Genomic DNA, 24,616 nt, shown 5'->3' on the forward strand with positions numbered 1-24,616 from the left:
ACTCAGATCCCCTTGTTACCTGTTCATCCCAGGCAGGTTGCCCCAGAAGTAGCGGGCCCTGTGAGCAGCAGACACTTTGATAGCATCGATCATCACAGGATTACACTGCAAGGAGAAGAAAGAAAAGGAAAGCTGGTGGAATACAGATAGCAGAGTGGAGCTGGAACTGGGCAGGTGACATCCCCTGAGTGTAGACAGATGGCCCCTACCAGCTAGGGGACAGACCAATTGCCATCATGGACTGGCTGGAAGACACAGCTAGTGCTCCCATGTTGATGGAGACCAGATCAAGCTGCAGGTTGAGAGAGGGTATATATACCCTGAGATGCACCAGATTACAGAACGTGCTACACAGAGGTGGTCAAAGCTTCCTGAGATAGAAATTTGGCTTCATCAAGGTCCTCGTTGTGGAAATGCAATATGGAGACTATCTCTTAGTACCTATCTGCCAGGTTCACACACAGTGAAAACTAGATCCTCCAAGAATTTAAGTTGTAATGTTTTTGGCAGCAGTAAATGACAGTCATCCCCATTTGTCCCCTCTCACCTCCAAGAACCGTGAGATGTCCCTCTTGTCCCCAACCTTCATGGCTACAACATTCTCAAACATCCAGAAGAAGGGCCGGTTATCTCCCTCCTTGGGGCGCGCATAATTCAGCAGGTGGTAGAACTCAAAGAAGAGGCGGCCTGTGCCCTCTAAGATTGAGAAAGAAAGCACAGCAGGGTTGAATCCCCTTGGCACAACTCTCCATATTCCTAAGGCACCCTAGCAAACCAACAGGTTCCTAATGGTCAACCTGCTTTTATACCAGCGCCTCCAGGTCTGTCCTCCGGAAGGACTGGAAAGACATCCATGGTTCTTAGACCCTTTCCTTCAGGGTGCTGAGGATTGGCAAGAGGGCAGATTGAGCTATTGACTCCAAGGCTGGTCAGAAGCCCACAGTTCCTGCTAAGACCATGTGGGCCAGTACACAGGTGACATGGGGGACTCTTGGGTCACCAGAGACCAGGGGTGCTCACCATATAGGCCTTTCCTGGCAGGGTTCACATTTGAAAGATCATTGCACGGGCTGCCACCAATCACCAAATCAAACGGGCCCCATTCTTCAATCTGAGAGAGAAAAATAAAGCCTCAGGGCATGGGTGGGGTGAGGATGGAAAACCCAGATTTCGTGTCACCTAGAAAACCCTCTCAGAGAACACCTGCTCCAAAATGTGGCTCGGTCACTTTAGTCCCTCAATTCCATTTCTGGCCCCAGAAAACCTAATGTCCCTGATGCCAAGACCTAAGTCATGGCTCTTACTGCAAGAACTTGGAAGTGGGATGGGAGCATTATGGGGGATCTCCGGGGGTAGGGTGGGGAAGAGGACGGAGTGGATAGTGTAGAGCTCCCAGAGCGGAGGCAAGCCGGGGTGTGGGGCCCTCACATTTCTCTTTGTGATGTTCCGCACGTCATTCACGTATTTGATGTTCCCCTCGTGTTTCACGGTTCCAACAGCAATGGACTCTTCGCACACTTCAGAGGCGACATACTTCTCTACTTTGATGCCCAGTTCTTTCAGAACCAAGTACCCTTTTGGGGAGTGGGGAAGCACAGGACAGAAAATGCACTGAGGAATAGGATTACTCAGGGTTGTCCTGCCTGGGCCCCTCCCTGGATCACACCAGGCCCGTAATTGCAGCCACTTAGCAGTGACCCAGGGAGCAACTGCCGCCAGCAAGGAAACTGCCCTCAGGTGCAGGGCAGGCTCTCTGGATTGTGGGACACCATGAAAAAATTCATGTGACAACTTGTAGAGCCCCCTGGCAGGATCCCTTAAAACAGAGACAATGCCCCAACACGTCCAGCATCCACCCATACGGTGACACACCAACAGTCACGTGGCCAGTCATGACTGCACCCAGGATTGGAAGAGCAAAACGCTGGAGGAAAAAACCCCAAGGTTTGGGGGGAAATAGTTTCATTCCTACTATGAGTCATTCCTTGTAGAAATGACTGTGACTCATGCCTAGGATGAGTTGCGTCCTTTTACAAAGGATCAAAAATGTGGCAGGTGGGTAAGAAGGTAAAAACAAAGGAGCCAGAACCACGGAGATACAGGCATTGGCAGCATACAGGCATCTGGACAAGGCCCTAGGACTTTCTCACAAGAATGTAACCACCGTGACACCCCATCAAGCAGCAGGGGGACAGCAGCCCCTTCCCAGGGGAACTCCAAACTCACCGGTTGCAATTCCATCAAACAGGGACAAGACTCGGATGGGCCGCCTTCGGGCAGCAGGAACCGCAGGGTACAACTTGGGAGCTTCCTGCCAGGAAAGAGGGCTTTTGGAGGTCAGGCAGCAGGAATGTGAGGCTACCCCTGTAGGAAGGGCTGTTCCTACACAGACTCAAACCCTGTTCTGAAACTTCTCAGCTGCGACCCTACCGGAAGCTGCAATGGGGAGGGGCCAGAGAACACAGGTAACCTGTCAGCCCTACATTCCGCACAGAAGAGCCTTAGCAATGGAACACAGATGACTTTGACATAGATGCACATTTGAGAAACCTGTATTATCCCTGGTCATTCTCATGGGCTAGACAAAAATGTCCTGGAGCCTCCCTCTAGGAACTGAAAAATGGAGCGCAGAAGTCACCTTTCTTCTTCAGCTCTACTAATCACGACTTGGTTCTACAACCATTTCTTCACCAAGCCTTGAAAATCCATACAAGTGAGGAAGGCCCAAAAAGAAGGGAAGAACTATACACAGGTACTGTTGTCATTTAGCCAAGTCTCTCCAACCTTTGAGGCTGAGATGTGCAGCCATATAATGCATCTTTATTTGCATTAACGTTTGCTTTCAGAGCACACCACTGAAGCCCTGAGCTTGTCTGTGGTTCTGGGAAAACCGCCCAGGGCTTACGTATTCATGCCCCATGTCGCTGGTGAAGAAGGCCTGCAGGCGCGTGTTCCAGTCCTTCCTGCGCCGCAGGACGCCGTGGCAGCGCTGCGGCACACACATGTAGCAGCTCCAGGGCTCCTGCAGCTTGGCGTCTGCGGCCGTGCCTGCCCCCACCAGCACCTCCAAGCACTCCACACAGAAGCACCTGCATCCAGGGACAGGGGAGAATGTTCATGATCATGCCAGGAAGATAGTGACCTATTGCCTAGAACACTGGGGGACTCCGGGTGCTTCTTCCCACATCCCAAAGGTCCTGCGGAATGTGAAAAGCACTAACTTCTTTCCTTGCACATCCCCGAGCTGTCCACCCCTGCTGATGCCCTTACAGAGATGATCTCTACCCCAAACCCCAATTCGTACAGACGTCAGGCGAATCTCCAACCAAGGCTGCCCTGACCCTCCAGCACTTCCTCCTTTTAGGCCCATGGACATGCGTATAGTGCGCCAAACCTTATCTGACTTTACGGCCATGAGAACCACAGCCAGGCACAATATGGATCCTCTGCCTGCCTCTGGGCCCTGCTTCCAGGTCCTAACTCCCATGCCGGGGTTCCATCAAACAGGGCTCAGAAAGACGACCTGTGGGCCGTGGAATCCCAGTTTCAACTTGGTAGCCTTGGGGCCCACACACTCTCACCGACAGCAGCTCGTGTTACTGCAGAGGAGCAGCTCGCGGCCCTCGCAGCACACGGTGCAGTAGGACTGGTAGCCGTCATCGTCATACATGTAGAACAGCTCAAGGAAGCGATCCTGGCAGCCAGAGACAAAGGTGGAGACCAGGGACTATTATCAAGCCCCCCTCACTTGCTGCCTGAGGCCTTATAGATCACGTCCCTGGCGAACTGGTGTCAGAGACAGGGACCACAGGCTGTGAGCCTTCTGTGATGGACGCTAAGAACTGTCCTCAGCACCACCCCTACAGAGGAAGAGCCCGGGGAGGGCTACAGAGCCTTCTCTAATGTTGACAGGTGCTTTGACTGGGAAGTGGAAGGAAGGCATGAAAAAGGGATAAGGCAGGAAGGTTTGGGGAAAAGGGGAGGTGGGGAACTCACCTGGCATATCTGGCAGAGTCCACCCTCAAAAAGAGGGTGGAAGGAGACGGGGCTTTTCCTACCACAGGACAAGCAGCTATCTGTAAGAAAGACAAGGATGCACTGATGGCAGTCAAAATCTAACAGGAGCGGCAGAAACCTGGGGGCTAACAGCCAGGACTTCATGGCAAGGACTTCATAATTTATGCCACTTATGGCTGAATAATGCTGCAAAATATGCTATGCCCTTTTCAGAGATGGGAAAAGCCAACAAGGCGTAGAAGGTGCCACAAGTCAGGGCAAGCTCCCAGGAGGGAGATGTGAGCTGGCCCTAGAACAAGGGCTCTTCCAGTAGACAGATTTACTTTGAGAGCCTGCGTGAGGACCTGGTACGAAAATCTTTGAAGCCCTTTAAAAACGGACTTTGAACAGTTTGGTGACTCCAGTTGCTTGGTGTCTGATCATGAAAGGACATGCATTAACCACATAACTGTAATTTCATTGGCCATGTCCTTAACTAACACAGCTAGCCTCTCCTTTCATATCACCAAGCCAGAACAGATTCACATCATCCACCAGATGGAAAGGACTTTTAGAATGCCTAATTTCCTAGCCAGGTGGGTAAGAGTCTTAAAGAGGGATCAGGAGGGTTATGCACCAAAGCTACCAGTGGGGAAATCTCTAGCTTTCTCCAGGCCTCTCTGGGTCAGGAGCCACGTTTTCTTATCCAGCACTGAATAAATAATTTTTGACTAAAGGACATTTGGGCTGAGCTGAGGAAGCAAGGGAGTCAATCCTTCCTCACATGTCCTGAACTCTGTTATACAATCTGGGCAGAGTTTCAAATACTATGACAGAAAAGTAGACCTGAGTTCCCATTAGAGGGTAACAATGGTGAAAGAGCGGTCTTTTGCCTCAAAACTGTTTCCAGTTCTTGTTTGGGAAACTGAACCCTTGACCTTGGTTTTGAGTTGGCTCTCGACCACAGCATCCAGCTTCTTCCTCCATCCTGCCCTGCCCATTCACTTCTCCTAGGGACAGAACATCTCATAGAAACTTAGGCTGCGCATTCTATGAAATGTAGCAAGTAAGATGAAGGGACAACTCAAGGAACCAGGAACATCCCAATCTACTCTTCAGCCTGAGGTCAAGCCACAGAGCTCTGGGTTAAACCCGGGCAGGGCAGGCCAGCTGGGCCTAAAGCACTTCCCCAGGACGAGATGGGAAGACCGAGAAGGGAGAGGACATTACCTTCCAAACTGCTCTTGTTGTTGGTAACATCCAAAACCATTTGCTCTGTTTAGAAAAGAGGGAGATGGGGTGAGATGGGCTCAGGGAGTCTCACAGATCCCTAAGCTGAGTGACCCTCCCTTCCCGCCAGCCTCAGGCCAGGTGACAATGCACGGCGGCGGGTACCCTACCTCGGCTCTGCTCTTCCTCGCCGCGGTCTTTGCCGTTGTTGTAGCAATTCGTCTTGAGGCGCTTGGGTGGGGGGCAGTAGTCAGAGGCGGCAGAGTCATCAGCTGTACGTCTTCGAGTCTTGTTCTCTATGAAAAGAAACAGGATGGCAATCGTGGCTTGGTAGGAGGCTCCAAGGAGATGGTCAGCACCAGACAAGACTATGCCATGCCTGGGTGCCAGCTTCATCTGGGGCATGACAAGATATCCATACTGGGTGTCAGATGTCCCCTTAGTGGGGACAACTCATATTAAAACCCTTCACTCCCAGGGCTCCTGTTTAACCCGTATTTATATGGCTTTAAACAAAGGAAAATTTATCCCTCTAGATCCAGCTTGAACATTCAACCAAGCTTGATCACTAGCTAAAACCCTGAAACTTCTAGACCTGAGGAGCCCCTCCTGCTGGCCAATAGCCACATGTAGCTACGTAATACTTGAAATGCTGCTATTATGAATGAGGAAATCAATTTTCATTTAATGTTTAATTTAAATTAAGAACTGACAATTGATTAAATTAGTGGAAATTTCTAGTACATTTGGGACAACGTTGACATGTGAATTTACTTCAACTCTAAATTTTATGAATATAGATGATACATTTCCCATAATAGTTTAGCATCTGAATTGATGTGCTACAAGTAAAATACACAAGGAAAAGTGAACTACCTCAAGTTCATACTGACTGAAATGCTAATATTCTAGGTATATTTGGTTAAATTAAATGTATTAATTAGTTCCATGCATTTTAAATTACATGTGGCTCCTTTGTATATTTCTATCTATACATTAGATCATCTATTCCATTATATCCATTCTCCTCTGCCCCTAGAAAAATCAATTATGCAGCCATTAAAAATCATAAGGTTCTTTGGTGACAGAATGACATTTGAAAGTGCTTAGTCTATTAATATTGAGAAATAAAGGGGATAGCAAGAATCCAACTAGTGTTCAGAAAAAGCTAGAAAGATGTGCACCCAAAAGTGTTAACCTCGGGGGCAGCTGTGAGGGAGGGGAGTGAGGTGTGTGGGGATCGGGTGTTTCAGAGATTGGATTCTTTCCTAGTAATCACTGTATGTGCAAAGACATGGAAAGAAAGTGCATCATAGAGAAAGTGCATAGACAAAAGAGGGGAAGGAAATACCGTGTTTCCTTGATTCTAAGTTTCCACTGCCTGCACGGCGCACCTTCGACTTATTAATCACTTTTTTGGGGGAAAACAAAACAAAATAGAAACACTACATTAAATGTACAGGTTGTAAGACACAGCCTGAATCTCAGGTGAGACCACGCACGGCTTCCATGGAAGCAAACAGGGGATTGCTTAAAATGTTAACAACGGCGATGCCTCTTTCTGGATGGAGGAGTTGCTTTCCAAGTTTTTCTCTAATGAATATGGCTGATATTTTTACCCTAAAAAAAAAGTGATGATTCCATCTTAGACTCTGACTCAAGTTTCCAGGATAGGCTACTTTAAATGAACTTGACCTTTTGCAGGAAAAGTGACCAGGAAACCTAGATAAGGCCGTACAAGATGTTTTCCCATAGCCCTAGGGCTCATAGGGTCATAATGGGGGGAGAGGGGGTCCTCAGGGTTATTATGGTTGCTGGAAGATGGGGAGGAGTAAGGGGTGGCTGCATCTCCCAAGCCTCCTCCCACCTGCAGGGGCAGTTGCGCATGGCCCTGGGGACTCATTCCCACCTTGTCGCTTGTTGTTGTTGGGTTTAAGGCCCTCGATCCCAGTGGGCTTGAAGCCCCCATGGGCCCACTCCAACATGGGCTTCAGCTGGTCCTCCAACGAGTCTCCAGGGCTACCGGGAAAGGTCTTGCCAGCTCGCACCCTGGCTTTCTGCCGAGATAAAGGCGAGTCTGTGATGAACAGGAGGGGTGGGTGCTTGCTGGGCCGCACCCAAGGACCCTGGGCTGGGGCCTGCATTCCCCATCACAGGGGGCCCTTTCACAGTGAAACAGCTGTCTGGGGCTGTGGTATGCAACAGGGAGGAGGGGCTGGACAGGGAGTCAGGAGGAGACCACGTAGGAGCTGGGGAGGGAAACCTTCCTGTGCATGCTCCATATACGGTCTCTGCCCTAAAGGGAATGTGAAAAGCTCCCTCTCCAAGGGCTCAGGAATCAAATCTAACTCTGGGACTTTTAGATATAGGAGAAGCCTGGACCAGCACTGTCCTACCACCTCTGCACTTAGAGACAGCACCAGATTTGTTTTATCTTCTCAATGAAGACAGCAAGGTGTCAACCATAAAGCCCTGTCGTAGAGGCACCAGGAGGATTCACAAGTCTAACTCAGAACAGAAGGAACAGCACCTAGCAGAGGTTGGATCTTACATGCCGGACAAAGGCATGGGTCTTTCCAGCTCCAAGTCAAGGTGGAGGGAGGGACAAAAGCCTGATGGTTTACAAAGGATAACATGGCCCAGAGATAAAGGAAAAGGCAGCAGGTCTCTGGGGCTGTCCTATCTTGGCTTAAAATTGCAGGAGACTGAGGTCTCTGGAAGCGCTATTAACATGAATATTGTTACTGCTTCCCCAGTTTCCTCCTTCCCTTGGCAATACCATCAGCCACCCATACAGAAGCTAGGCTTGCACCGGAAAGTCATGGGAAGCCACAAATCTTTTCATTCCTTTCTATGGGCTCTTTCCCAGTCAGACCCATTAGAGGCCACCACGTTAGCATTCACCTGCCCCCTCTATGCCATCTCTGGCAACAGTGTAGCCTGAGCAATCTTTCAGGGGGACTCTTGCTTTAACCCTTGAGTGGCTGTACCCGGGTGTCAGGGCCAAGCCCTCTTCCCATTCCACTGTTACCTCCAGGGCATGGTACGTGGCCTTCCTGTAAGAGACCAGCTTATTGAATGTGGCCAGGTTAAAGTGCTGGCTGAACAGCCCCAGTGCCACCAGCTTGTCTGCAGAGACCTACAAAAAAAAAAAAAAAAAAAGGACATTGTCACCACCCATCAACAGAATGTGTCTGAAGTACAAGATGACTCTCCCAGGAACACCTGTCAGAAGGGAAGGTTCTCACACCCTTTCATAGAGAGCCTGTTCCTTGGGATACGGTTCAGATGGCCATTCCAAAGAAAAGGAAAATAGAAACAGCCAGAAAGATGGTTGAGAGGACAGAGGATATATGGGAAAGTATGATATGCTGAATAAAGAGAATTGGATGCATCCAGTGTTTGTGCATATGTTAAGAGCAAATGATCCCCCATTGCAGAGTCACCAACAAAGCCCTTTGGAGGCTCAGACCTGAAATCCACAGTGGATACTCCTAGTGGTGGTTTGACAGATGTTCTTCCCTCTGCTGGCCTCCTTCCTCCTTCTTGAGCATGACAAACAGCGGCTGTGGTCAGCCTTTTACTAACTGTGTTAATTTTCATGTGTTTAGAGAACAGTGCATGGCAAAGAGGAAGCATTTTGTGTCACTGTGACTTGTTCATGCCTGCCTTCCATTGAACTCCCTCCCCAAAGTCCCCAAGACAGGCAGGCTCATGGGGCTCCAGTGAGAAGTGATGGAAGCACGGTCCAGGGAAAGTCATCAGAAATGAAAGCTGTGCCAAGTGCCATCCGCAGGGCTCACTCTCCTGTTACCCACTATTTCATACTCCAATCTCCCAAGAGAGGTGTTACATCCATTTAACCTGTGAAGACACTGGGACAGTTGTTCGTGGAACCAGAAGGACCTTACTAAAAGGCAAGATTCCTGAGCACTGAAATGCAGGGGCTGTTTCACCACCAACTCCTCCAACAGCACATGGAGGTGCTGAGCAGGGCCCAATCCAGACAGGGATTCCACCCAGCAATCCCCCACTGCTGAGTCCCATACTGCCGCCGACTAGCAATGCCACATTTTATTGCTCACAGGGCTAAAGCCATCACAACCATGAGGCTTCAATTCACCTTTCTTCATTACATAGGAGTCATTGCCCACAACCCTGGAATTAGAGGCTTTGGGGACTGCCCAGAAACCAAGAGACTCGTCCCTCGGCGCCCTCTGCTGTTCAGAGAGGGCATTTGCAGACTCTCCAGGTTGGATTATTCTTGGCTCAATACACTGAAAACGTGAAGCTAAATCCCAGGAATGTATTAGATTATCTCAGCCCAGCTCATCAAACCTCTCCGGGCCTCTGGTTAGTAAACGCTGGAATGACATTTCCAGGAGAGAGAATACCATTTCAAGCAAAATCTTGGGCAATCTCACATTGGCCTTCTACAGATCTCTTCCCCCAGCAGCCCCTCTTCCATCAATAATCAAGACCCCAGCCCTGGGACCAAAATGATGGAATAAGACACTTCAGGGCTCTGAACCCCAGCATTGAACAGTCACTAAGAACTGACAGAAATATCTTTCTCAAAATAGTTAAAAGAGCTGCAGTAACAGCACATCAAACTCTTCAAGAAAAAGGCTGTTTAAAAGTCTAAAATATATTGGGTAGATGGAAATACTAGCAGTCAATGAGGAGGGGTTAGGGGTATGATATGTATGAGTTTTTTTCTTTCTTCTTTTTATGAATTGATGCAACTGTTCTAAGAAATGATCTCAGTGATTAAAAAAATTAAAAAGAAAAAGGGAAAGGATCTCATGGGACCCTGGCCAGCCCCCTCCCCGTCACCAGTTCCCCATGCGCACAGTGGGCCCCTCTTACATGCTGGCATCATGTATGCCTGGTGGTGGCATGAAGGACTTGCCACCCATCCCAGAACTGGCCCTGAAGACAGAGGGCAGCGCACTGACCTCTCTGTGGAATGCAGCGGGAAAGCAGTCAAGTCATGCTACACGGGGCAAAGGAGTCGCCAGATGCAGGACATGTACTGCAGCACCCAGGACTGTGAGAAAACCGCTTCCTAAGAAAGGGACATCTGAAACCTTGTAAATGGCCAAGCCAATGCCCAAAAAGGATCTAAAGCTCCGACACTTTCACCTGGAGCAATTCTCTAAACATTAGATTGAAAACCACAGCAGGTCGCTCTGCAATAGCTGGGAAAGGTTCTTATTATTCCCTTTTCTTTTCTAGCTCCTGCCCTTAAAGGAAAGTTCTGTCATAGCACTAGTTGGATACAAGCTTAAGGACTAGAATGCCTCAGTCTAAATTCCACCATCAAAATATTTGATTATCAAATTATGCAGGTTTCAACAAAAGGTTACAAAACAATAGGAAGTGATGATCCAAGAAAAGGGGAAGATTAAAGCATTAGAAACCATCAAAGAGGAGAACCAGACTTAGGATATACTAGACAAACACTGAAAAAAATGGTTCTTAATATGCTCAAAGGGCTGAAGGAAATATGAGCAAAGATAAAGGAAGTCAGGGAAATAAGATGGAACATGCCTGTATAGTAAAAACACTAAAGGTTAATGGATTATATGCCCCATCAAAAACGATAAAGATTGAGATGATATAATCTAGGAATGCCTAGAGTATATAATGATAGTGACTAAATGTACAAATTTTAAAAATGTTTTTGCATGAGGAATAACAAAGGAAAGTCATTACTGCAGGGTGCTGAAAATAGATGGTAATATTTTAAAATTTTAACCTATGTATGAGACTAAATCAAAAAATGTTTATTTGGTATAAAATTTATAATTTGACTAGTGCATTTCCTAATATAACTTATGTACACAGCTTAATTGAATATCATAAGTACATGGAACCTTGAGTAGGACATGAGACTTTGTTGGTTTGTCCAGAGTGATGCCCCCTTAAATCCCAGAGTGATCTGAACAGTGAATAAAAAGGTATGTGCAGTCCCCTCCAGGGAATGGTGAGAACGGGGGAAAATTCAACTTCCCAAATTGAATTCTTGATATTCTCACAAGCAGTGTGGACAACCGAAGCTATAGGCTGAGCCCCCAGTCTTGGGGTTTGTTCCTATGACACTTAACCCCACAAAGGATAGGTCAAGTCTACTTAAAATCAGGCTTAAGAGTCACCCCCAGGAGAACCTCTTTTGTTGCTCAGATGTGGCCTCTCTCTGAGGCCAACACAACAAGCAAACTCACCACCCTCCTCCTGTCTACATGGAACATGACTCCCAGGGGTGTGGACCTTCCTGGCAATGTGGGACAGAAATCCTAGAATGAGCTGAGCCTCAGTCATCAAGGGATTGAGAAAAACCCTAGAATGAGTTAAGACTCAGCATCAAGGAATTGAGAAAACCTTCTCTACCAAAAGAGGGAAGAGTGAAATGAGACAAAGTGTCAATGGCTGAGAAATTTCAGAGCCAAGAGGCTATCCTGGAGGTTATTCTTACATATTAAGTAGATATCACCTTGTTATTCAAGATGTAATGGCGAGGCTGGAGGGAACTGCCTGAAAATGCAGAGCTGTGTTCCAGTAGCCATGTTTCTTGAAGATGATTGTATAATGATATCGCTTTCACAATGTGCCTGTGTGATTGTGAAAACCTTGTATCTGATGCTCCTTTTATCTACCTTGTCAACAGACGAGCCGAACAAATGGAATAAAAATAAATAATAGGGGAAACAAATGTTAAAATAAACAGTTTGAAATGCTGGTGATCAATGAAAGAGAGGGGTAAGGGGTATGGTATATAAAATTTTTTTTCTTTCTGTTTTCATTTTATTTTTCTGTTGTCTTTATTTTTTTTCTGAATTGATGCAAATGTTCCAAGAAATGATCATGATGATGAATATGCCACTCTGATGATACTGTGAATTACTGATTATATATGTAGAACAGAATGATCAAAAGAGGAATGTTTGTGTTTGTTACGTGGTTTTTGGTATTTAAAAAGTAATAATAATAAAATATGTAGTTTGAAATGCTAGTGATCAGTGAAAGCGAGAGGTAAGGGGTACGGTAGGTATTAATCTTTTTTTTTCTGTTTTCTTTTTATCTCTTTTTCTATTGTCTTTATTTCTTTTTCTGAATGGATGTAAATGTTCTAAGAAATGATGAATATGCAACTAAGTGGTGATATTGTGAATTACTGTTATCTGTTAATTTTTATTTCATTTGTTAATTTTTATAATTAATAAATAAATTTAAAAATATATTAAAAATAATAATAATAAAATAAAATAAATTGAAAAAAAGAGAATGTCTAAAGTAATGGCTAATCCAAGGCCAAGAGATCTAATGGAGTCAGAAGGCTATTCTGGAGACTGCTCTTATGCAAGCTTCAGTTAGACACTGCTAATTGCCATTGTGTGCTTAAAGCCCAACCAGTAACACTCCTGTTGACTCTTGAGTTAAAGAACACTAAGTTTGCTTTCCTGAAACCTGTAATTCCCAGAGGCTTTCTAGGTCAGATAAATCCTGAAATCCAAAGGGACCAGCCTGTCCAAGGTTATTAACTAATTCCATCCCCCTATTTATAGCATTGACACCCCTTCTCAACATGAAAAAGGCAGAAAGGGTATTGCTTAGTGATCCTTATAAGTTGGGAAAGGGATCAGAGGAAGAGGAAGAGTTAAAACAGAAAATAGGATTTAACAAATGAGTATTATTGCTGAATCACTGTATTAATATTTCTTCTAGCCTCCAGTGTTTTGGAGCAGCTAGAAGGAAAAATCTGAAGTGTTGGAGTGGTAGCACATGACAATCTCTGGGATCTGTCCTGTAAGTACCTGTTGAATTGTGCTTTGAAAATTATTGCTTTTTTCTTTGCTCTGTATGTATGTTTAACAAAACAATTTTTTGCTTTTTTTTTTGTATGGTTAGGGTCACATTTCATTTTTCCCATTAAAATGAAATGATTATCCCATTAAAATTTAAAAACCTTAAAAAGTAATGGCTGAAAACCTCCCCAAATTTAATGAATGTGTATATACATCCAAGATGTTCAATAGTTTAAACCCACTCTGCATCGCATTGTATCTGCATATAATTAATAATAACGGTTAAATCCAAAGATAGGGAGTTCTGAAAGCCACCAAGACAGAAATGTGTCATCTTAATCTTATTGAGGCTTGTCTAAGTGCAGATTTCTCATCCGACACCATGGAGGCAAGAAGGCAGTGGGGGACAAAACTGACAGCCCAGAATTCTTTCCCTGGCACTATTAGTTCAGCCCTACAAGAGATGCTAAAGAGAGTTCTGCAGATTGAAAGAAAAGGACACTAGACAATAGATTGAAGCTGAGTAAGTTTATGTAGAACAGTAAATTAGTATCTCAGCGAACACAGCTGTTACAGATTTAGGATAAATTTAGGCCCCACAATAGCTACAAAGAATATATTGGAGAATATGCAAGCTCAGAGACAGGTATTAAGAGTACAGGCTGCTGTATTGGCATAAAGATAGATATATCGACCAATGGAATCGAATAGAGTGCTCAGATATAGACCCTCTCATCTATGGACATTTGATCTTTGATAAGGCAGTCAAGCCAACTCACCTGGGACAGAGCAGTCTCTTCAATAAATGGTGCCTAGAGAACTGGATATCCATATGCAAAAGAATGAAAGAAGACCCATCTCTCACACCCTATACAAAAGTTAACTCAAAATGGATCAAAGATCTAAACATTAGGTCTAAGACCATAAAACAGTTAGAGGAAAATGTTGGGAGATATCTTATGGATCTTACAACTAGAGGCGGTTTTATGGACCTTAAACCTAAAGCAAGAGCACTGAAGAAGGAAATAAATAAATGGGAACTCCTCAAAATTAAACACTTTTGTGCATCAAAGAACTTCATCAAGAAAATAGAAAGACAGCCTTCACAATGGGAGACAATATTTGGAAATGATATATCAGATAAAGGTCTAGTATCCAGAATTTATAAAGAGATTGTTCATCTCAACAACAAAAAGACAGCCAACCCAATTACAAAATGGGAAAAAGACTTGAACAGACACCTCTCAGAAGAGGAAATACGGATGGCCAAGAGGCACATGAAGAGATGCTCAATGTCCCTGGCCATTAGAGAAATGCAAATCAAAACCACAATGAGATATCATCTCACACCCACCAGAATGGCCATTATCAACAAAACAGAAAATGACAAGTGCTGGAGAGGATGCGGAGAAAGAGGCACACTTATCCACTGTTGGTGGGAATGTCAAAGGGTGCAACCACTGTGGAAGGCAGTTTGGCGGTTCCTCAAAAAGCTGAATATAGAATTGCCATACGACCCAGCAATACCATTGCTAGGTATCTACTCAAAGGACTTAAGGGCAAAGACACAAACGGACATTTGCACACCAATGTTTATAGCAGCATTATTTACAATTGCAAAGAGATGGAAACAGCCAAAATCTCCATCAACAGAAGAGTGGCTAAACAAACTGTGGTATATACATACGATGGAATATTATGCAGCTTTAAGACAAGATAAACTTATGAACCATGTAATAACATGGATGGACCTAGAGAATATTATGCTGAGTGAATCCAGCCAAAAACTAAAGGACAAATACTGTATGGTCCCACTGATGTGAACGGACATTCGAGAATAAACTTGAAATATGTCATTGGTAACAGAGTTCAGCAGGAGTTAGAAACAGGGTAAGACAATGGGTAATTGAAGCTGAAGGGATACAGACTGTGCAACAGGTCTAGATACAAAAACTCAAAAATGGACAGCACAATAATACCTAATTGTAAAGTAATCATGTTAAAACACTGAATGAAGCTGCATCTGAGCTATAGGTTTTTGTTTTGTTTTGTTTTGATTTTACTATTATTACTTTTATTTTTTTCTCTATATTAACATTCTATATCTTTTTCGGTTATGTTGCTAGTTCTTCTAAACCAATGCAAATGTACTAAGAAATGATGATCATGCATCTATGTGATGATGTTAAGAATTAATGATTGCATGTGTAGAATGGTATGATCTCTAAATGTTGGGTTAATTTCTTTTTTTCCGTTAATTAAAAAAAAAAAAAAAAGAGAAGGGATAATTGGAGATGAAGGGATACAGACTGTACAACGGGACTGGATATAAAAACTCAGAAATGGACAGCACAATACTACCCAATTGTAATGCAATTATGTTAAAACACTGAATGAAGCTGCATGTGAGGTATAGGTTTTTTGTTTTTGTTTTTTTTGTTTTTTTTTCTTTCTATTATTGTTTTAATTCTTATTCTGTTGTCTTTTTATTTCTTTTTCTAAATCGATGCAAATGTACTAAGAAATGATGAATATGCAACTATGTGATGTTATTAAGAATTACTGATTGTACATGTAGATTGGAATGATTTCTAATTGTTTTGTTAATTCTTTTTTTAATTAATAAATAAATAAATAAATAAATAAATAAATAAATAATAAAAAAAAAAAAGAGTACAGGCTGCCAGGGGTAGGGGCAAGGAGAATGGAGAGTTAATGCAAGATGGGTATAGGGTTTCTGTTTAAGGTCATGGGAAAGATGATGAGGGTACCAAAAATACTGAGCATGTAAGAAATCCTATTGAATGGCATGCATGGGAACGGCTGAGAATGGGAAGGTTTGTGTTGTACATGTTCCCAATTTTTACAAAGACAAATGTAGCATGATTCTGAATGGGATCTAACATGGGAGGAAAGACTCAAAAAGTATAAAATAAGGAATAGAGTAAGTTTTATATCAGTGGTCCACTTCTTGAACTTTATACCTGCACTTCCTTGTTAGTGGTTCAAGGAGCATGACATACAACTTGCACTCATATCTACGGAAAATTGATAGATTGATGGGTTAGAATTATATAGTAAATGTGGCAAAATGTTAAAATCAGTGGGTCTGGGGGTGTATGCTGGAGTTTTCTGTATATGCTTTGTATTATTTTTGTGATTGACCTTTGAATGTATTTGAAAATAAAAAGTTATAAAAGAATAAAAAAAAATCTATTCCTGAAAACCCTGCCAAGATTATTTTATAACTGACACCAAAGGACCTAAAGCTATCTCCAAGACAGCAAAGGACCTCATCCCAACACCTCCCTGCAGGGCTGAGAGATGCTCAGAACGCCCTAGTTCCTGTCTCTTCCACTGAGCACCTTTTAATGGTTTCTGCCCAGGTGGGTTCTCCTGACAAGGAGAAATAAAAACAAGAAGCACAAGTGGCTGGGAATCCAGAACTTTGCAGCAGACTGAAAGGAGACTGAGCACCAGACCACTAAGACCCTAAGTGTCTAGAGATGTTAATTTTGTTTCAAAGTTAACTTCTTCCCAGACACAAAGCATGACCTCATCCACTTGTAGCAAGCAGCAACATGCCATCATCTTCAAAGGCCATGCACCGTGGGAAGAATCAAATCAATAGGCCGAGCCATCAATCTTGGGGGTCACCCCTATGAAACTTAATCCTGCAAAGGACAGGCTAAGCGTACTTAAAATTAGGCCTAAGAGTCACCCCCAAGAGAATCTCTTTTGTTGCTCAGATGTGGCCTCTCTCCAGCCAACACAACAAGCAAACTCACTGCCTTCCCACCCGCACCCTACTTGGGTCATGACTCCCATGGGTGTAAACCTCCCTGGCATCATGGGACAGAAATCCTGGGGGAGGTTGAATTTCTCCCCGTTCTCACCATTCCCCGAAGGGGACTTTGAAAATACTTTTCCACTCACTGATCAAATCACTCTGGGATTCATCGGGGCATCACTCTGGACAAACCAACAAAATCCTAGAATGAGTTGGGACTCATCAAGAGATTGAACAAACATTGATTGAACACCATAAGTACTTGGAACCTTGAGTAGGACATGAGATTTTGTTGGTTATCCTGGAGGTTATTCTTATGCACTAAGTAGATATCACCTTGTTATTCAAGATGTAATGGAGAGGCTGGAGGGAACTGCCTGAAAATGTAGAACTGTGTTCCAGTAGCCATGTTTCTTGAAGATGATTGTATAATGATGTAGCTTTCACAATGTGACTGTGTGATTGTGAAAACCTTGTGGCTGATGCTCCTTTTATCTACCTTGTCAACAGACAATAGAAAATAATAGGGGGAACAAATGTTAAAATAAATTTAGTTAGAAATGCCAGTGATCAATGAGAGGGAAGGGTAAGGGGTATGGTATGTATGAATTTTTTTTCTGTCTTCAGTTTATTTCTTTTTCTGAACAGATGTAAGTGTTCCAAGAAATGATTATGATGATGAATATAGAACTATGTGATGATATTTTAAATTACTGATTATATATGTAGAATGGAATAATCAAAATAGGGATGTTTGCATTTGCTTTGTGTTTTTTGGTATTTAAAAAAATTAAATTAAAAAAAAATTTTTTAAGAGATTTGAGCAAACATTCTCAACCAAAAGGGGGAAGGAAAAAAATGAGACAAAATAAAGCATCAGTGGCTGAGAGATTTCAGAATTCAGAGGTTATCCTGGAGGTTATTTTTACACATTATATAGATATCCCCTTTTTAATTTAAGGTGTATTAGAGTGTCTAGAGGGAAGTACCTGAAACTGTAGAGCTGTGTTCCAGTAGCCATGCCTCTTGAAGATGATTGCATAATATAGCTTTTGCAATGTGACTGTGTGATTATGAAAACCTTGTGTCTGTTGCTCCTTTTATCTACAGTATGGATAGATGAGTAAAAAATATGGATAAGAAATAAATAATAGGAGGAACAAAGGTTAAAATAAATTGAGTAGACTGAAATATTAGTGGTCAATTATAGGGAGGGGTAAGGAGTATGGCATGTATGTGTTTTTTCTTTCTTTTTTCTTTCTTTTGCTGGAGAGGTGCAGATGTTCAAAAAAAATGATCATGGTGATGAATACAAAACTAAGTAATGATATTGTGAACCATTGATTGTAACCATGTCAAGAATGTATGTCGAGAATATTTGTTTGTTAGTTGTTCATAATAAAAATATTAAAAATGAAAAGGTCATGCACCAAGTGCAAAAGAGAAGGGGCTACATTAGCCTCTTATATTCTGGAGCAGCTAGAAGGAAAAATCTGAGAGGATCATATGGTGGCCCATGACAGACTCTGGGATCTGTTCTATAACTACTTGTTGAGGAGTGCTTTGAAAACTATTGATTTTTTAATTTCTTTGCTTTGGATGTATGTTATAAAGAAAGAGAGAGAAGGGCCTAAAAAGAAAAGAGGAAGCAAAGAACTGGCAGTCTATGAGCACATGAGTCCTACCTGCCCTCTACTCACCTCTGAGAACTTGCCATCGCCAAACCACTGAACCCATCTCATGCCAGACATGGCCTGGCGCTTGGAGGTGGCTTTCCAGGAGACCACCATGGCGGGCCACCAAGAGAATCCCTTGATCTTTCCCCACACGAGGTCCCCGATTCCAAACTCCTTCCCATCCTGGAGGAAGAAAATCCAGGTGCATGAATTCCAAGGACATCGCCAACCCAGCGTTATAGAACTGCTGCCCACCCCAGTGATGGCCACAACCTCCAGCCCAGAGCAAGTACTCCAGAATTTCTGCTCAGACAGACAAACAACTGGAAAGCGATGTCACTCTCAAAATGCCTGCCCACTTTCCAGCATTTGGGGCATGAAAAAGTAAGAGGAGTGAGAATTGTTTCAAAATGAGGGGCAGTGGCTGGGCAAAATCTGTCATATCTGGGTTATTAAATTTCATCCGTGACATCTCACCTGGCATCTGGAAGTGGAAGATCACAATGGATGAGAACAGAATAAAACATGAACTAGACAATTCCAACCATGGGGCACTGGGAACCGCAATTCCCAAGCCATTAAAATGCATCAAATTTTTTTGGCCAAATGCAGATAGCACTATCATGAAAAGCTTGCTTTGAACTGTGGAGATGTCCATGTAAACACTAAGTTATAAAACTCTAAGTATGTAAAGGGATCCTATCCCAGTCTTCAAAGTTACATGTGGGGTGGGCCACGGTGGCTCAGCAGAGTGCTGAGAGTGCTTGCCTGTCATGCCCGAGGACCCGGGTTCGAGTCCCAGTGCCTGCCCATGTTAAAAAAAAAAAGTTATATGTGTAAGGAGGTTTACTATAGCTCTGCTTGAGTGGAAAGTAATCAGGTTCAATTGGTTAATTAATTTAATGTACGATAACAATCTCAGGCATGAAAATGTGAGGCAGCTATAATTCCCTACTAAGTGAAAAAAGGCAGTCTGTAAAATTGTATGCATGTGTTTCTATACCTACACGGTACATACATCTCCATGTATAAATGTTCAGAAAACCAAGAATATGACTGCTCGAGTTACGTATGGAAAGGCAGAGGGGTAAAGGAAGGACCACATGTGGAAGATGTGTACAGTGATTTCAAATATGGGACATAAAGTGGCAGACACCAGAGTAGCAATTAGTCACCTCTGGGCAACTGTTTTCTTTTGCCTATTTCCAGCATTTTTGGCTGCCCTTGGCAGGAAACCTTCAGTCATAATACCTGATACTCAGAGCCATCTGAATCTCTGCCCTCTGCATCCACCTGCGAAGCCTCCAAGCTCTCCTGCTGACTGTCCTGGGCCAGGCGTGAGTATGGGGTACTGCTGCTCTGGGGTGCCACATCGTCATCCGTGAGGTCGATGGTGAGGTAGGGGCTGGCAGGGGACGGCCAGGGAGTGCCTGCAGATGCTGCTGCCCGCCGCCTCAGGGACTGTGGGCAGAAGGACACAGTTTGGGCCACTGCAAAGCAGGTGGGTGAACACAGACCAATAGAACCCCAACTGCTTCCCAGGCCAACAGAGAATAAAGACCAAGTCAAGGAGAACAGACACCACTGAGACGGGGTTTCCATGAACAACTACGCCTTCAGCAGGAAGTAGAAGCAAGTCATAGTAAAAACTTCCAGAGCCCGAAGACAAAGTCATAATGTCGGATAATGCTCCAACAGCAAGCTCAGAGAGGGCCACTGGTGTCTTTAAGCACCGACTGGGCACCCAACCTTGCAGGAGGAGTGCTGTGTTGCTGCAACAGCTGGGGTGGTAGCCTAAGACAAAGACACTAGGGAGGCAAAACAGGTCTTCAAGTCAGCGGCTGCAAGCTTGTTGGCTTGTTTCCGTGGTGGGGCAAGTACTTGGTCAACAGGTAACTCTAAGTCTCGTGTTCCCACCACAGTTCCATCCAGGATCAGGCCAGGAAAGAAATCATCAGGCTTAAGCAAGCTTATGTAACACCCAGGAGAGAAAGGAAAAGCAAGAACCTGAAAATGAGATAAGTGTGAAGAAAGGAAGCAGGTTATGCACTGGCCACAGAAAATGGCACTCAGTGAGGGAGGAAGACCTTGCCGACACCAATTAGGGAATGGGGGGTGGGGTCTGGGCATCTGGGAACCAACCCTGGTAGCCGGGAACTCCACGGGGGACTCGTCCACGTGACTGCGGCCCTGGCCCTGGCCCTGCCGGCCTCGGGTGGAACGTGGGGAGGGCCTGTGCCTCTCCCGGCTGGACGTACTGTTGCTATTTCGGGTTCGGACCTGGAAGCAAGAGAGGGTAAGCACGGGGCCTGAGGTGACTGGAGATATGGGGTCTGGGGCAGGAGACCTGGAGGACCGGCCCTGAGGTCCCCTGGGAGACCGAGTGGCCTCAGGTCAACAGTAAGTGATGGAGGTCGTAAGTAGCCAGGCTTGCTGGACTGGTAACACCCCACCCAGAAAGTCCCTGGTTAGTGGGTTAGGGTGGTGGTGTGGGCAGCAGGGCTGACGGGCAATGCACAGTGGACCCCACCCTCCCAGTCAGGGGGTTTGGCACAGAGTCGGAGGTTTGGCCAGCTGGAACAGGTACCTGCAAATTAGACTGAAAAATAAAACCCTTGTTTATTATAAACCAAATTTTTTCCAAAAGGAAGCATTAAGGCCCAATTATTGGATTCTTCAGGAACGCACTGGATCAAGAGAGATGAGAAGCCCTCAGGTTTTTTGATCTTTCTCCAAAAGGCGTGATCTGGGTTCAAATCCTGCATCCAACAGTTAAGTTTTTACCTTGGGTAGGTTACTGGAATCTTCTCTCATCTGTAAAAAGGGGGTAATACATATCCCACAAGATTCCTGAGGTCAGATCATAAACCATTCTTGGGACAGACATCAAGCGTCAGCCTGGTCTCTAACAGGCTGGGTGACCATGAACTGTGTTTGCTTTCCCAAATCCAAACCACAAACTTTCTTTAGACCAAGAAATCCACCGAGGGAAGTGACTCCAATGGTTCACTGGTGGCTAGGCCACCCACTTTGCAAACTCTACCCCTCGGGCACTTCCAAAACAGTCCTTCTAAGAAAGTTTAAAATCTGCTCCATGATATAAAACCTTCTAGCAATGACAATCTGTAAGCCAATTTCAGAACATTTGTTCATTTTCTCTGTTCAAACCACCCCCAGGGAGATCCAAGCCATGACGTGTTTTTACAGGCTCATGCCGGGGGAACTTACAGCTGGGCTTTCAGAGCGGGTCCTGGTTTCCCGGAAGAGTTTTGGCATCACTGGAGTGTCAGAGCCATCCCCATCATCCCCGTCTTCTCCCTCGCCTGTCAGGTCCTTTAAAAATGAAACATTAGGCCTTAAATATAATTTTTTAAAAGCCACCTAGCCAAACATTTAAAATGAACGGTCAGTCATATTGAAACCATTCATAATGTAGACCTAATAGATCTAAGAATATTTCCAGATAGCTCATCTTGTTACAAAAAGATTATATAACAGCTTACAATGAGATCATGAATTCAAAACAGGATTGAAATGTAAAACTCAGAAAACTTGAGGAATGTGCAAATGCAAAATAAGCCTCCTGAAGAGATGCATTTCTACATCTTTGTTAGACCAATTTTCACAATTCACAGCATTTGGGAGAAAACACAGGCCAACAGCTCAAGACACAACGACCAGGAAGCAATGCCATGGGCCCAGAGACACATCATGAAGCCTTGCACCGTCCCCATGTCTCAGACTCAGAAATCCAACTCGGACTCAGCAACCCAACACAAACTGGCCACAAAAAACAGTAGGGAATGGCCGGGAAGTCTAGCTGGGGTGTTAAGACCTTGATTCTCTACTTGCCGACTGTGTGGCCTTAAGTCATTCCCCTGTCTACAAAATTGGGATAATAGTACCTCTTTTTATAGGGCAACAGGGCTGTGGTGAGAATTTACGCATATTTAGCCCAGTACGACACAAATGCTCAAATGTGAGCATTCACTACTGTTACTGGTAACCATCCCAAAACAGGCACCCTGAGACTCCGCTCAGCATCCTATCTTAATTCTCACGGCTGTTCTCCATCATGTGTCTCCTGCCTGGTCCACCCCCAGGGGATGGAAGCCATATTAGGAAGCTTTCCATGGCTTTTGTTCGTGACTTTGTCCAATGCTGGCTCTTTGAAAAAAATTAAATCAAATTGACAAACCTCCACTAAGATTAATTAGGAAATAGAAGGCATCAATGTAAGGAACAAAACAACATGGAAAAATAGAACTTTGGAAAAAAACTGTTCAAGAAATAGAAACCTTGACAGTTAAAGAAATTGCAGTGACTGTTTAAAAAAAAAAACACAAGGCAAGGCTGTGCAAGTTCTCTCCAAGTTGCAAAAAATGTTTCTAAAATGCATCTAATGAGGGCATTTAACCTGATATCAAAACCAGACATATAAGAAATCAAATCATACCTCCATCTATTAATGAATAATTGCTGAAGTAAATCAAAATCAAAACATAGCATGAACAAGTTGGGCTTATTTCAGGAACAGTCAGTTGGTTATATTAGAAATTTATAAATGTAACTGATCCACAGATTCAGAAGAAAATAATTTCAAATATGCAGGGAACAATTTGTTTTTACTTAAGTAAAAAAAAAAAAAAATAGAAATGAGAACTTTTATAACAGCAAATGCCACCTTAATTGAGGTTGTGCTGAACGGTGTTCACAAATTCTGCATTCCACACTGCATGGTACCCACCGACCTGGGCTTGGCTCTCTCTTTGAAGAGAAGAGTGCCCGGCACTCTGAAAAGGGGAGGGGGAGAGCGTACCTGAGTATAACTTAGTAGGCTGGAGACCTCTCTCTTGGACAGTCGTGAGCTTGATCTGCGCCCTGTGGAGGAAACCCCAGCCTGTGTCTTGAGGCCCCTGCCCGGGCAAGGGTCCAGTCATGCTTTCCCTCCTGGCAGGGCCGCTGCCACCTCAAGACTGTGGCCAGGCATGTACCAAACACACGGGCATCTGGAAGGGTCATTCATCTCCCCTGCTCCCCTGGTCTGACTCATAAGGCAACAGGGCACGACAGGACTTCACAGAACCCAAATACTGAAGGCACCCAGGGAAGGCATCAAACTCATTCCAGAACTGTGCTGTCCAGTACAGCAGCCACATTAAAATTTAAATTAATAACTAGGCGCCTGCTGCATTAGTCGCATCTCAAGGGCTCAGAGTCAGGTGTGGCCTGTGACTGTTGGAGTGCACAGGGTACAAACTGAATGATTTCATCCTTGCAGAAAGATCTATGGCCTGGTTCTAGGAGCCCAACAGTATGGGGGTTCTACACCAGCTGGGTGAAAATCACTATGGGTAGGAGCCCTGTATCCTGGTTTGGACAGGGAGAAGGAGGCAAGCCTCAAGACCCTCCCCTCCTGAGTCCCCCTTGGCACAAGCCCCTTGGCACAACCCCCAGGCCCAGCTCCACAGGAAAAGGTGTCCCAGTGAAAAGGGCATTTAAGGACCTTGGCCTGTGCTGTAATCCCCACCAGGACTGGAAAAGGATGAGGGCCAACAACAGCACCTCTCAGGGTCTCCTCTTGAGTGTCACCCAGTAGAGGTGAGTTGGGAAGGGAGAAGAAAAGGACCTGTTCCTTCCCTTCCCAGGGGTGTGTGGCAGAGGCTGTCAGAGATCAGAATCTCTCCCTTAAATGTCCCAAGCCTGCTGGGAGGCTCCTGTCTCTGCTGTGGTCATCGGAGGATGTCCACCCCGTCAGCGTCTGACCCCGCCTCCCACCCCCCACAGGCCCGGCCACCTCTGATCTCCGGGGAGCCGATAGCCTCCAGGATGGGGGGCGAGGGGGCGTCCTTGGAGTCAGACGACTGGTCACTGCAGGCCCCGTTGGCGATGATGGAGTCTTCCCTCCCGCTTGCGTCATCCTCTCCGTTGAGTTGCCCGGTGTCTCCCTTCATTGTTTCCTGCAGGTGAGGGCCAGGCTGGGTAGGGTAGAAGGGAAGCAGGGGTACGAGAGCAGCGCTCCAGCAAACCTCCCACCATTGACTCCATGTTCTCAGGCCAAGAGATGGCCATGCCCCAATCGCTCTCAGGGCGATGCTCCTGCCCAGCGACCCCAC

General features: G+C 44.9%; 1 protein-coding gene and 1 long non-coding RNA gene across 7 annotated transcripts in view; one reads left to right on the plus strand and one right to left on the minus strand.

Moving 5' to 3' along the window:
* LOC143642740 (uncharacterized) overlaps nucleotides 1-20,176 on the plus strand; it is a 35,750-nt gene extending 15,574 nt beyond the window's left edge. Inside the window, exons 3-4 of the long non-coding RNA XR_013155835.1 lie at nucleotides 12,955-13,035; nucleotides 19,710-20,176. This is a non-coding gene — a long non-coding RNA (uncharacterized LOC143642740). The remainder of the gene's footprint in view (nucleotides 1-12,954; nucleotides 13,036-19,709) is intronic.
* DNMT3B (DNA methyltransferase 3 beta) overlaps nucleotides 1-24,616 on the minus strand; it is a 31,781-nt gene extending 7,165 nt beyond the window's left edge. For 3 of the 6 annotated variants that reach the window (XM_077111445.1, XM_077111480.1, XM_077111438.1), the window contains exons 1-17: nucleotides 24,298-24,616; nucleotides 23,320-23,381; nucleotides 21,729-21,833; nucleotides 19,752-19,961; nucleotides 18,525-18,683; nucleotides 8,258-8,365; nucleotides 7,136-7,283; nucleotides 5,397-5,522; nucleotides 5,227-5,271; nucleotides 3,997-4,076; nucleotides 3,582-3,694; nucleotides 2,906-3,089; nucleotides 2,227-2,311; nucleotides 1,429-1,574; nucleotides 1,021-1,111; nucleotides 548-696; nucleotides 20-105 (exon numbers count right to left, since the gene is read on the minus strand). In XM_077111445.1, the coding sequence (XP_076967560.1) occupies nucleotides 20-105; nucleotides 548-696; nucleotides 1,021-1,111; nucleotides 1,429-1,574; nucleotides 2,227-2,311; nucleotides 2,906-3,089; nucleotides 3,582-3,694; nucleotides 3,997-4,076; nucleotides 5,227-5,271; nucleotides 5,397-5,522; nucleotides 7,136-7,283; nucleotides 8,258-8,365; nucleotides 18,525-18,683; nucleotides 19,752-19,961; nucleotides 21,729-21,833; nucleotides 23,320-23,381; nucleotides 24,298-24,454 (2,054 nt within the window). In that variant the 5' untranslated portion in view covers nucleotides 24,455-24,616. Of the gene's footprint in view, nucleotides 1-19; nucleotides 106-547; nucleotides 697-1,020; nucleotides 1,112-1,428; nucleotides 1,575-2,226; nucleotides 2,312-2,905; nucleotides 3,090-3,581; nucleotides 3,695-3,996; nucleotides 4,077-5,226; nucleotides 5,272-5,396; nucleotides 5,523-7,135; nucleotides 7,284-8,257; nucleotides 8,366-18,524; nucleotides 18,684-19,751; nucleotides 19,962-20,642; nucleotides 20,781-21,728; nucleotides 21,834-23,319; nucleotides 23,382-24,297 lie in introns of all 6 variants that reach the window. The other 3 variants (XM_077111471.1, XM_077111452.1, XM_077111461.1) reach the window with 2 other exon arrangements.

The sequence above is a fragment of the Tamandua tetradactyla genome, chromosome 1 (assembly GCF_023851605.1).
Source record: "Tamandua tetradactyla isolate mTamTet1 chromosome 1, mTamTet1.pri, whole genome shotgun sequence".
NCBI lineage: Eukaryota > Metazoa > Chordata > Mammalia > Pilosa > Myrmecophagidae > Tamandua > Tamandua tetradactyla.